The following is a 12697-nucleotide window of genomic DNA, read 5'->3' on the forward strand; positions in this document are numbered from 1 at the left end:
CCATGTAAGAAGAAAGAGAAGGATGATTAATATAAGCCACCAAACATACTTTTGAAGATAATATTATTTGCCAGCTAATCAGCTTTGAGCTTCCCTTCATTCATACATTCCCAATTCCAGAATATAGTAACTACAAAAATCAAAAGTAAAAAAAAAAAAACATAATAAAGCTAGTCTTCCTAGTTTGTGCTTGCGCCCCAGGCATCCCACCACCCCAAGAAAAAGTTAAATGCCAAAAGTGTAAAATTTTATTCCAAGAAAATTAACAGGCTACACGGGTAAATTTGGCAAATGCAACTTTATATTGAAATTCACACATCTGTATCTTAAAGAATGAGACTCACAGACTCTAATGTATTTCTAAAATACTAGAAATCATATTATAAGCTTTCACAAGTTAAAACTGAAATAATTTAAATGACCAATACACTGAATGTGCAGAAAGTATTAACAAGACTGTGCCTTCAGTAGAATAAATGCTTCACAAATTGTGCAGGATGCCATACTAAGGCTGTGGTCTCCCCTTGACAGCTGACTTAAAATATAAACATATATCAACTGCCTGCTTCTTAGAGCACACTAGAATGGGTAGCACACCTCAGAAGAAAAGCTCATCATCCCAGTGATGTGCACCTTAATTTTTCAAACTGTGTAAGGAAAAAGGAAAGAGTATTAAATGGTCTTTCATGCACTTCCAGATGCATGACCATGTCCAATTACTGATTCAGTATCCCTTGACTATTTGCTCTGATGCTAAATAAGATAAAAGATACTAGATAACCCTTTAAGGCAACATGTGTTTTTTCTGCGTTATTAGAACTGCTCATCTGTGACCAGTTGGTACCATTAATGTTGCCTCCCAGACCAATATCTAGCATTCGTAAAATAGGAGTGAGCTGGGAAAACTTTATGCCAAATGAACAAAAACCACATAATACAGTTCAATGCTAGCAATTCCACTAGTAGGTAAGGAAAGTGGTAGTTAGAAATAGTAATGTATTAATACGAAAAACAAAAGTAAACTCTAATTGGAACTAATATACTGCTTTGGAATGCTCCCTAAAACTTACAAGGTGATTTTTTAAAGTGTGATAATCCAATCATTCATGGCACGTCTTTAGTAGATTACAGTACTTTAAGTCCCCAAATATTTTAGTCGTTGCAAAACAATAATAGTATGAAATGTTTTAAAGTCTTCAAACTTCTAAAATTAGTTTCTGTCAACACATTTTCCTCATGTCAACTTAATTTATTAAGCTGTCCAATGCTAATTGTTTTTGATGTTTTTTATCATATGTAGTGATATACACAGCATTTAGCACTGATACTTAGCACCTGCTACTTTCATTAGCTAGTTTGCAACCACATAAAGAAATTTAGGGCAGTGGTTTCAGTCCTTTCTTAATTACAAACCTTCGGCGGCAGTCAGCAGGATCACTTTGAGGTTTAAAATAGGATTATAGGTGAACTATTGCAAACAGTGCAGAATGTTGCCCAAATCCTTGTAACTTTTGATCCCATTCTTGATTTTCTTCTCAAGATATGGCTGCAGGCCACAATTGCTTAGCAGAGAAGGTTAGTGTTTCACAAGGCTAGCGATTTACAGATGCTCCCTCATATAACACAGTAAGGTTCCCTTGGTAACCTGGATTTTCTGCAGTAAAGAAGGGTTGTGCTGAAACAGCGCCTCAGCTCTCTGTTGGAGAAAATGCAGACAAAAGGATTGATTCCTGCTTGGGCAAAACTCATCCAGACAGCGGCTGTTAGAAATCCCCCTGGTACTACAGGCCCTCTTGCAAAAACTCTCCAATAACAGGCCACCAGGTAGGGGCCCCACAAGGTTAGAAAGAGAAAAGTCATTATATAGAACATTCTGCTGATTCTTTTTTCCATTTTGAACTCGTCTAAGACCAAAAGCCTTCTTCTGCCCGTTGTGTTTGCGTTTTGCCTGATGCCCAGCAAGGTGGGTGGTGTAGGACCCCTTCCAAATCCCGCAAGCCAATTGGCAGCTGCTTGGCCACTAGCTCCAGGGCCATGAAAAGTCCAGTTCTGGCTGACTGCTGCTACAAACTGGACTGGCTTCATTTTCCTTCGATCATGGACAAAGAATATCAGCTTGAGGTAGACAAGCTGTGTGGCTAGGAGAATGAGAGCAAGGAGCAGCATAAATCCTAAGGAATCATTAGCCCTGAAGGAGCGGTGTTGGAAGGTGCATTGATCTTCTTCCCTAATGAATGAGTAAGTGCCCACATCTAAAACTGGGGGGAATGCCATGGCCACAGACAGAGTCCACACCATGCAGATCACAGCCAGACACGTCCAAAAGGTCAGCCTTTTTGTATAGAAGCGATGGTGGGCAATAGCTAAGTATCTGGTGACACTGATGCAGAACAGCATGAAAGCAGTGTGGAAACAGGACAAAACCCCCAGAAAGGCAATCACTTTGCAAGTCAAAGTCCCATAAGTCCAGGTAGAGCCATTTTTGACAGAGTTGAATACAAATGGGAAACAAATTGCAGATCTGAGGATATCTGAACAGCAAAGATCCAACAGGAAGTAGTAAGGTGCTCTATGCAAGGTCTTATCTTTTACTAGCAAAATGGAGATCAGAAGGTTGCCCACCACACTGACTCCTATTATGAAACCCAAGGAAGTCAGTTTCAGAAAGGCTGTTAGAGGAGAGAGATTTTGCAAAATGTTGTCAGCTGCATGGCTATAGTTCGCCATAGATAGATGGAGGATAAGGTTACAGCCTCAGTCAAGTCTCATGATCTAGATATAAGAACAAGGAAAAGATAGATCCGTGCATTTTACTGAAAATACAAAGAGAATTGATCTGGTCTGCAGTCATGCTTCCTTTTTTCTTCTATTTGATTTTCCATCAGAACATCTGAAAAAAAAAATTGAGCTATCAGTTCTTAAGTTAACCAGTAATGATGTCAGACAGAGCTAACATAAAGCTGTTCGTTTATGGGGAAGCAAATAAAGTTTTAATTTTGAATACTATCATTTGCTTTAATAAGTCTTTGTGTTTGAGATTTCAGAAAATTGGCTTTAGTTTTCTGAGCTAGGTGAATTTTAAAATGTCCCTATTTTGAAGAACACACATTGGTTGGGTACCTTTAGGACAGAAGGAATAAAATGTTCCACAATTGTAAAATATGCCTGTCCAGGAATTAATCACTACTGTTAACAACAGAATCTACAAGATTGCTGATAAGCGGTAGAGGGGATTGCACTACATTAATTTGAGGTTTATTAGTATCTGTCAGTATTTTAAAGGCAGTTTCTCTGCTGATATGGATCCAAAGAACTCCTGCAAAATATATGCCTTTTAAACCATGCCTCACCATTGATTCTGCATAAGAAGAGTATTTCTTGATTCATCTTAAAGCATCATTTCATCCGTAGAGACTTCAAAATTAATAGGAACTGGTCCCAAGATTTGATGTGATTTAATCTTTTGCCTTTCCCTCCCCAAATCTTATCTCTTTTAAGGCCACAAGGTTATTAAAAATGGTTAATGTAAATATTGACCAGGAAAACACACCCAGAGGGATAATGTCCTTCCATTTGTAAACCTTTCTGCCTGTATTCAAATGACTAAAACAAGAACCTGTATCTCTTAAACAATTAAGTCTCCCATTTACAATGATAATCTTAGATGCAGATCGCAAGTGGCTTCATTTTAAAACAAAGTGCACACTGTCGCCTAAGTGCCTGGGATTCACACTAGGGAAATCTGCTTCTTCTGATATTCCCACGAAGCATGTTTCCTTTATCACTTCTCACTTGCCGGGAATATGCTGATGGAAGCTCAGGCAAAACTGCGTTCGATGGTTTTAATCTCCACACCGGTACATCCCCGGGTAAATACTGATCGCATCATGCAACATTACGAAACCTGAAATCCGCCACCCCTGGATGTATAATGGGGGGTAGGGGGTGGGGAGGGGGAGGGGAGAGAGACATGCATTACATACGGAAGATGAGAAGAGAGATTGCTTCTGTGCTGCAAGGAAACGGTTCCCGGTGATTCGCAGTTTGATATTCCTCAGTCTTGCAACGCTCTCCAGAAATGGAGCTCTCTATAAGCCCTACTGAAGATGCATTGTCTGAATGTACTTCCATTATGCAGTTTATTGTCAAAAAAACCTCAGGGAGGGCTCTTTCCCGGTGAACCTGCAGTTTCATCAACACTGTGCACCCCCCACCCCCAAACTTAACGGAGAGTATATCCTCCTACCTGTTGGTGTTGGATATCCCGACAGACTATAGCTTCTTCTTTCTATAAATTGCTGATTTTTTTTTTTCTTCCCTTAGTGCCCTGACTGAGCAGCCAGGCAGGGCTCGGCGCCTGCGCGCTGGAGCCTCCTTGAGCTCCAGCCGCGTCCTCCCCTGTCGCAGCGGCACGGTCTCCCCCAGTAACGCAGGGCCGCGGCGGCGGCGGCGGCGGCGGCGGCGGTCGCGAGGGCGGCGGCAGGGGCTGCTTCAGCCTCTGTGGAGCCGGCGGGCGCCCGTTCCTGTTCCCAGAGTTGGCTGGGTTTATTGAATGTCCTGTCCGGTTCAACTGGCAAAATGAGGCTTTTGTCCCTTCGTGGCTGCTTCTCAACTTTTCTCTCCCTGCTTTTGAAGTGGGGCTTGAAAAGGCTCGTTCAGGACCTGACGCCCATCCTCCTGCCCGAGGGCAGCGCACGAAGACACCGCGGGGCCCGGGGCCCGCGCCCCCGCCCCAGCTTCCCGGAACTCTTGCCTTCCCCGAACATTTTCTTCCTTTCTCTTTTAGGGTGGTCCAAAGTATGGGAAACTTCTTTTAGATTTCTTCGTAAATGATTTCTCCAGCTGAACTTTGAATTTGCAGGTTAGTCGGGGGGAGGGGGCTGGGCGGGGAAGCACAGTCAAGAAAAATCTTGTCAATTGGGAAGACTGCCCTGTCTTTGTTAGCCATCTATTCTCCAATGCACGCAAATACACATTTGACTAGGGAGAAGGTAAGGTCAGAGGACAACTGCAGAATCATTTATGTCCCTTCTATCTTAAAGAAAATGATTCAAGAATAAAGCTTACAAAATAGTAAAATGGTATTCCGTGCTTTCCACCCCACTGAGGAACAGCCTTTCTTTTTCTTTCTTGCAAGTACGGCTGACCAATAGATTGGTGATGTCAAACAGTTGAGTGTGGGAGTTTCCTTCCCCCCCCCCCCCTTTGTTACTAAGAATAAAGAATACTAGGAATATAATGAATACATAAAACTTACACCAGTCCAAAGGGTCCGATGATATCACAGACACATTATAGCCTGACACCTGGGTGCTTAGGGAAGCCTCTAGAATCATGCATTTCCTTATTTCACCATTTCAGAAGAGTTTTGTTTGTGGGAATGGCATAAGATTTTAAACAACAACCTTTCCTTTCTCCTTCCCAGCCTTACCCCCCCCCCAAAACAGATACACTTTCATTAATTTCCAAAATAAAACGTCTGCTTCTTTTCTTGCGTGCTTATTGCTTTATAATAATCTGTTAATGAAACAGAAAATATAAAGATCTTCTTTACAGTAATCATTTGATCTCGAGACAGCAGTAAAATATCTCACTGCTGGGTGGTGAGATTGTGACATTCGGGGGAAGTAAAGCCAATCAGCATACAGATAATATGGGTTAATTTACATATTGTGTTTCTATTGGACACACCGAGGTAAAGCTTAAAAAATGAACACTTCACTGTCATGATGTCACAGTCATTACACAAAGCTCTACTCTCGGTAGTACGAAACGTTACATTTCTCTGATTCGTGTTAGTATTTTCTAAACCCTTTTAAAAGTGGAGAATGATTTGTTTAAAAAAAAAAAAAAAGGTACATGTGGCACGTAACTTTGGCATTCCCTTAACCTGAAAAAACCCCAGAGCAAGGGTTCTTAACAAGGGGCCGTGAGCCTGAACTGAAATTTAAGAAAAAGACAAAAACCAAACAAACCAAAACAAAAACAACATTATTCTTGTAGGTAGGGATGTGTTGGTGTGGGTGTGATAGATTTATTAAATAATACTAGTTTAGTGTGGAATCACTTAGGGTTCCGTGGTTTTCACCTGACTGGCAAAGGGGTCCGTGGAACACAAAAGGTTAAGAACCCCTGACCCACAGCAATGCTAGAAGTAACTTGAAGGCATTTTCACTCAAGTAAAACACTTCACTCTGTAAAAACAAATGAATTCAGAAGCTCAAAAGGACATGATGGAGGCAACTGCTAAGTGAAATGTCAAATTCGTTTTTATGGAACTACACATCAATTCAGTTTGCTCTTTTTTTACTTCCCAATTAGTGTTTCAGTGTATTTTGTAAGGACTTCTTATTTCCTGAATTTTTACAGTTAAGAAATCTAAAGAATAAGAGACTCACATAAATTTGCTGAAGCTCCCTGATTGGCCAAACTTAGATTGCTTGGATTAGGGAAAAGCTATTTAAAGAGAATTAAGAGGGAGACTGCACTGACTGGCCATGAGGCAATAATTTACTCTGTCAAAAGGTAGAGGCTCAAGATCTAAGGGTTTAACTAGCTTGTACTTTAAGAAACAGATAATGATTTCTTAAAAATAAGGAAGGAGACATGTATATATGTGATATTGTTTCATTTCCATATCTCAATTTTCTTTCCTTTGCCATTGAGTGCAGTTACATTCACTAGTTCTTCAGTTTTTCCAACTGTAAGATGAAAATGTTATTTTCTTGCCTCACAAAGAGGCTCAAAAAATTAATGAGTTATTTTCCATTTAGGTCATTAACTCACCCAGAGAAAACATTGGAGTCTATCAACAGAGAATTTTAAAAATATGTTTAATAGCTGGCAGAAGTTCCAGATGATCTACAAGTTTCAAATGTAAAGTTACTGTTTCAAATTGTTAAGACCATAACTTTATTTGATCTTAGCTCCTTTTTAAAAAAATTCTCATATCATCAAACTTAGAAAAACTGATACAGTCAGGTGAAGAGTAAAGAGACAAAACAAAGCATACCCACAAAATACTTGGGCTTGAGGGATTCTAAATGTTTGCAAGGCCTTGGCAGATTGCATTACTGTACTGGTGAGAGTGTTAGAAAGATTGATTCAATTTGTTTAATTTAGTTATTAAAAGTAAGTAAAATTTTATTTAAAAAAAGCAACTACCTTCTGAAGACATTTCAGAGTTTTGGCAAGTGATCCACAGCCTCAGAATGGGCAATACAATGTTTTTGTTCTATGCATTCTTTATGTGAAAATATATGTCAGGAAATAAACAATCCTTGGGCAAATGCAGAGAATGATAAGCTAAAATAAAGCATTCCAAGAAAACACTTTCATCATTCATTTAAAATGTCATCAAAGCCTCAAAAATACTTGTCTTTGGTGTTCTAACCATTACCAAAATCTAAAGCTATGTATCAGACAGAGCCTTTAATAAGTTTTCTGGAAGCTTTCTTCCAGAAAGTCTCCCATCAGGGGATTTTGCACAGGATAGATTTTCTAATAGATTGTTATCTAAAAATTTACATTAAAAAGTCACAGTAGAAAGGGAAATTATTCATCTCCATTTGTTTCCTTAAATTTTTTATTTAGAAATAATTTCAAATGCACAGGACAGTTGCAAAAGTAATACAAAAACCCATGTAGAGAACTACAAATACCCCCGCCACACCACCAAAACCCAGATTCATCAATTTTAACATTCTGTCGTATTTACTGTATCATTCTATCTATCCATCTATCTCTATCAACCCATTTATCTACCTGTCTATCTATTTAAATACGTTTCTATTTTCTGAACATGTGAGAGGAGGTTTTATAGACACACACACACACACACACACACACACACACATCATGCTCCTTGAACACATAATACGTCCATGTATATTTCCTAAGAACAAAGATATTCACTTATGTAACTACCTTAAGTACTGTTATCAGGTTCAAGAAGTTAAGCATTGATATAAAGTTTATCATCTATATTCCAATTTTTAATGTAGTTTTGGGCTTTCCCCCTTCATTATTAGACCTAGTCCAGGATTATCCATTGCATTTGATAGCCATTGTCTCCTTAGTTGCTCTTTTTTTCTTTAATTGTGGAAATATATATACGACACATACTTCCCCATCTTGACTAATCTATGCATCTCCATTATGATACCGGTTTTAACTTCCTAGTCTACTGCAAAAAGTGACCCTTTTCATGGTGAGATCTAAGTAACTGAAAAGTTTCTTGGGTATTGATTCCATCTACTTGAGGAACATAATGGTAAAAGAATATACTAGACCTAAAGAAATACCACCAGCTTTTAAAAATTGTGCTTTGGGAGTTCAGAATAACCAAAATTGTGAACATCTCAGTGAGATTTCTTCAGAATTTTAATGAGTTTAAAAAGATTAAGAATCTGGCATCTTACTTTTCAAAATGCTAAAAGGTCCATTTGTCAGAGTTCCCTCTCTGTTCTGCCACAAAACAGGATCCAAAGTGTAACTCTGATTCATTTTTTATTTTAAAGCTAGTACTTCTAAAAACTTCCTTCTCATTTAAGACCCAGGCTTCTAAAAACTTGACAACTTATTCCCTCTGACTTTTATCTTGACAATTTCCTTCTGTCTGAGTGTCTGAGTTCTTTAAGACTTGTTCCTTTGCTATTTAATTCATTAACGAACATTTGTTGAGCTTCTACTCTGTATCAGGCACTGTGTGAGATCCTGCAAGAAACGTAAAAATTAGGAGATGGGACCAGTTTATTGGGAAAGCCTGAACTAGTGGCAGTGAAGAGGGTGGAATGAATGGAAACAAAGGAATGGATCTGAGCTGTAAAAAGAGATAGAAGCCATATTTCTTACCAACTGATTAGGTAAGGGACGCAAAGAAGATTGGGGGGTAAGAATAGGCTATAAGACTTGGAGCTTGATAATTGGAAGGCAAGGTTAATGAATTAATGTTAGGCATAGTGAATGTGAAATGCTGGTGGGTTATTCACTTGTAGATGTTTATATGCATCTGTGAAGAAGTCAGTACCTATTCGTGATGATAGACCTGTGGGAACTATTGGATGGCATTGCCAAGGGAGATATGGTTGAAACTAAAAAAAAATAAACACAGCTTATTCCCCTTCCTCCATACAGGCTGAAAAACTAAGGGAAAGCCTACATTTAAGAAAAAGGAGGAATTATGGAACAATCAGAAAAAGAACAACCTGAGAGGAAGGAGAAAAACCCATGAAACAGATCATAAGGAAGAAGAGAGTTTCAAGAAGGGAGAGACCGTGTGTGTCGATTATGCCTAAAAGGTTTAGAAAGATGAAGGATGAGAAAACATTGGATCTGGTGAGGAGGCAATCATTAGCAACTCTGAGCAATTCCAGAAGAGCAAGTCAAACTGCCAGGGATTAATAAGTGTGGGACACCAGCTTAAAAATTTATAAGGTCAGGCTAAGAAACTATTTTGCTATTAAAGAAAACATTGCCTTAGTGATAAAGATTCTAATGAATTCCCTTAATGTTTTATGAGCAAAGTGATAGTTATTTAAATAAATATAGCATGCCTTCTTCTGGAAGTTTTAAAACTCTTTTTCTATTACAGACAATTTAACTGTGGCTCTGTGAATGCAGAGACTAAATGCAAATTTCCTTACTAGTGCCTGATAAAACTTTAGACTTTTGAGAAAAAGCCATCCATCTGTTAAAACATTCTAAGTCATCTCATTCCCCTTGCCATTTACTAGATGACCTTACTCAACCATGAAAAAGAGAGTGACTGTACTTGGGTTACTTGGGTGTGGTGTATGTGCATATGTGTTGGGGAATGGGGATGGTTAGGTGGGGAGGAGAAGCAAGTGTTTTGGTAAAACGATTAAGAATCGGGAAACAAATTTAATGAACAAATTAATGAGTCATTCATATCTTACAGTGATTGAAAATTTTCACAGAATAGCAATGCAATATAATTTGTTAAACTCTAGAAGAATAAGGCATATATTTTTCTTTGATAATTTAGAAGTTACTTCAATCTTACAGTGATATTAGACCATCATTGTGAGCACCAGTTATATGATAATACGAGGACATTCTGGTTATTTCAGCTTTTGTTGTGTTTACTTTTTGACAAGTGGGGATAATTAAACATGACAGGAAGGAAAGAGCTTCTTATATTGCATCCAGTCCTGAGTCCTTATTTTCTGATTAGTCCTTCCATTTTCATTTCTCCGGTTTTTGAACTTTATAATTTTATTTTCATGGAGTAAGACAAAAACAAAGACAAAACCCAAAATCTTACCCCTCATAAATATGTTTATTCCTTCAATTTGGTTTAACATTTGGTTAAAATGAAAGTGTGATATCATTTGTCCAGTTTTCCCTTAGTGTTTTAGTTTCCTGACTGCTAGAACAAATACCATGCAATGTGCTGGCTAAACAACAGGCATTTATTGGCTTATGGTTTTGAGGCTAGGAGCAGTCCAAAATCAAGGCGTCATCAAGGTTACACTTTCTCCCAGAATTCTGTGGTTTTCTGGGGCTGCCTGTCAGTGATCTTTGGTCCTTGGCTTTTCTGTCACATGGCAATGCACATGGTGGCCTCTCCTGGATCCTTTAGGTTCCGTGGCTTCTGGCTGCTCCCTGTGGCTTTCTCTCTGTGTGTGTGCCTTTCTCTATAAGGCCTTCAATAGTAGGATTAAGACCTATCCTCATTTAGTTGGGCTATACCTTAACTCAAGTAATGTCATCAAAAGGTCCTATTTATAATGGTTCACACCCATAGGAATGGGTTAACTTTAAAAACATGTTTTTCTGGGGTACATAGCTCCAAGCCATCACTTAATGGCAACATTATTTCATTCATTCAACAAACATCTTAGTTGCTATCAGAATGGGAACTATATGAGAACAAAGGCATCATTCTATTTTTTAGCTCTTGTTCCCTGATGCCCAAACACAAAGTGACACATAAAAGGCTGTGGACACATTTTTGTTCACTAAGTGACTGACTATGAGAGTGCTGTGCTAGGCGTGATGGGAGGATGGAAAAAAGGAAGGAAGGAAAAAAAGGAAAGGAAAGGAAATGGAAGGAAAGGGAAGGGAAGGAAGGAAAAAACAAAACCACTGACCCAGGCTCCAAGAGAAATTTGTGTTTCTCTTAATTTAATAAGGTTGGAAGAGTTAGTTATATTATGGGCAGAAAATTTATCAGACCAAGAATTTACAGTGGATTTGCAGGAATATTGTTTGCTTCTTAACCTTTTACATTAGCATTTACATGATTCCTTATTTCCCTGCTACTCAGTAAGTTCAAACCATTTTCCAATAATTTAATGTCTCTCATGCAGATTATGAACCAAGAGTAGATATTTAATGCATTGAGCCCTTAACCTAGTGCTCAATTACGTGACAAAATATACCTGCCCTTTTATCTGTCTTAGGACTTATAATCACTAGTTTTTTAACAGCCGAAGTGTGGAATCTCTTGAAAATGAAATTAAACCAGATTTATCAACATGGAAGAGAAAGCTTGGTAATATAAACAGAAAAATTTAAAAGATGAATATTTTCTGCTCTAAGTTAGGAAAGGAAATGAAACAGAAACTGGTCTTTTAGCTACTTGGAAAAAAGACTCTATGGCAGTTTGATATTATTTCATGAATTCCCCCCAAAAAGAGAATGATTATGTTTGTGAACTAAGCTATTCCTGTGGGTGTGAGACCCTTTCAATTGGACTATATCAGTGAGGCATGACTCAGGTTGAGTCTCTGTCTTTTTGCTGGGTCTGATATAAATGCAGACACAGAGCAAGACAGACACAGACAAAGGAAGAGGAAGCTGCAATTTTTTTATCTTGCCATGTGAGGGAGTACTAGAGTATCACTTAGTAGGAAGCCATCAAGAGGTTGGGCACGCAGAGTAGCTCAAGAGGGGACAAGTCCTGTTATAAGTCTGATAGCTTACAACTCAGGAAGAAAATGGAGTTGCCTAAAATGATAGAGAAGGCCCAGAAAGAGACAAACCTTATGCCTAGTTGCTCAAAGCTGAATGCCTGGAGTTGGGCTCTGAGGCATGGTGAGCCTCCGCAGAGTTTGGCAGCCATCTTGCTTTGCCACATGTATAAAAAGGATCAACAGTAGCTGACTTTGGTGAGAAAGCACCTCTTATTATGGTGCCTTGATTTGGACTTTTCAGAACTTTGAAACTGTAAGCTTTTACCCCAAATAAGTCCCCTTTATTAAAGCCAACCCATTTCTGGTACTTTGCATGGGCAGCCCTTTGGCAAACTAAAACAGACTTTTACATAAAAATCAGAATTAACTTTTGGGTTTTCTTTTTATCCTTTTCAGAAGATATTCCTTTCCCTTCTTTCAGGCAAAAATTAGGGCTAAATATAAGAAGTTTAAACACAAAATAGTGCTGATTCATTTTACTAATTGAATACAAAATAAAAAAGCTACCAGCCAAATCACTCTTTAAATCCTCTTAGCTTGAACAAAGGCCAGAGCTGATGGCTGAGTTTATACTCTTTGGAACAAGGAAAACATAGAATAATTCTTCCAACTCGAAACGGGGAGACAGGAACTTTAAGTGGTACAGAATAGGGTTGGGTATATACAATTTTACAACATAGAATTTGGTTAGAGTGCCTTTCTTTCTCTGTTATCTGATCCAGTTGGTATATGATTCATAGCAGTTGTTTTCTATCATG

The 12697-nt window shown here is 38.5% G+C and overlaps 1 protein-coding gene across 2 annotated transcripts; it reads right to left on the reverse strand.

The window, feature by feature from the left end:
• Positions 1-279: 279 nt before the first annotated feature.
• Positions 280-4597, reverse strand: GPR85 (G protein-coupled receptor 85). Of its 2 annotated transcripts, none has more exons than XM_004461581.4 (2): positions 4247-4597; positions 280-2890 (listed from the first exon to the last, which is right to left on the reverse strand). In XM_004461581.4, the coding sequence occupies exon 2, from the start codon at positions 2725-2727 to the stop codon at positions 1615-1617; it is 1113 nt and encodes a 370-aa protein (XP_004461638.1). In that variant the 5' UTR covers positions 2728-2890; positions 4247-4597; the 3' UTR covers positions 280-1614. The 2 variants fall into 2 exon arrangements, with proteins under 2 accessions (XP_004461638.1, XP_058153202.1); XM_058297219.2 differs by having other exon boundaries at positions 3984-4597.
• Between the last annotated feature and the right edge of the window lie 8100 nt (positions 4598-12697).

The sequence above is a fragment of the Dasypus novemcinctus genome, chromosome 5 (genome assembly GCF_030445035.2).
Source record: "Dasypus novemcinctus isolate mDasNov1 chromosome 5, mDasNov1.1.hap2, whole genome shotgun sequence".
NCBI classification, from domain to species: Eukaryota; Metazoa; Chordata; class Mammalia; order Cingulata; family Dasypodidae; genus Dasypus; species Dasypus novemcinctus.

What these genes read in the sequence shown, in the direction of transcription:
- GPR85 (XM_004461581.4), bottom strand. Translation starts at nt 2,727, where the DNA reads ATGGCGAACTATAGCCATGCAGCTGACAACATTTTGCAAAATCTCTCT.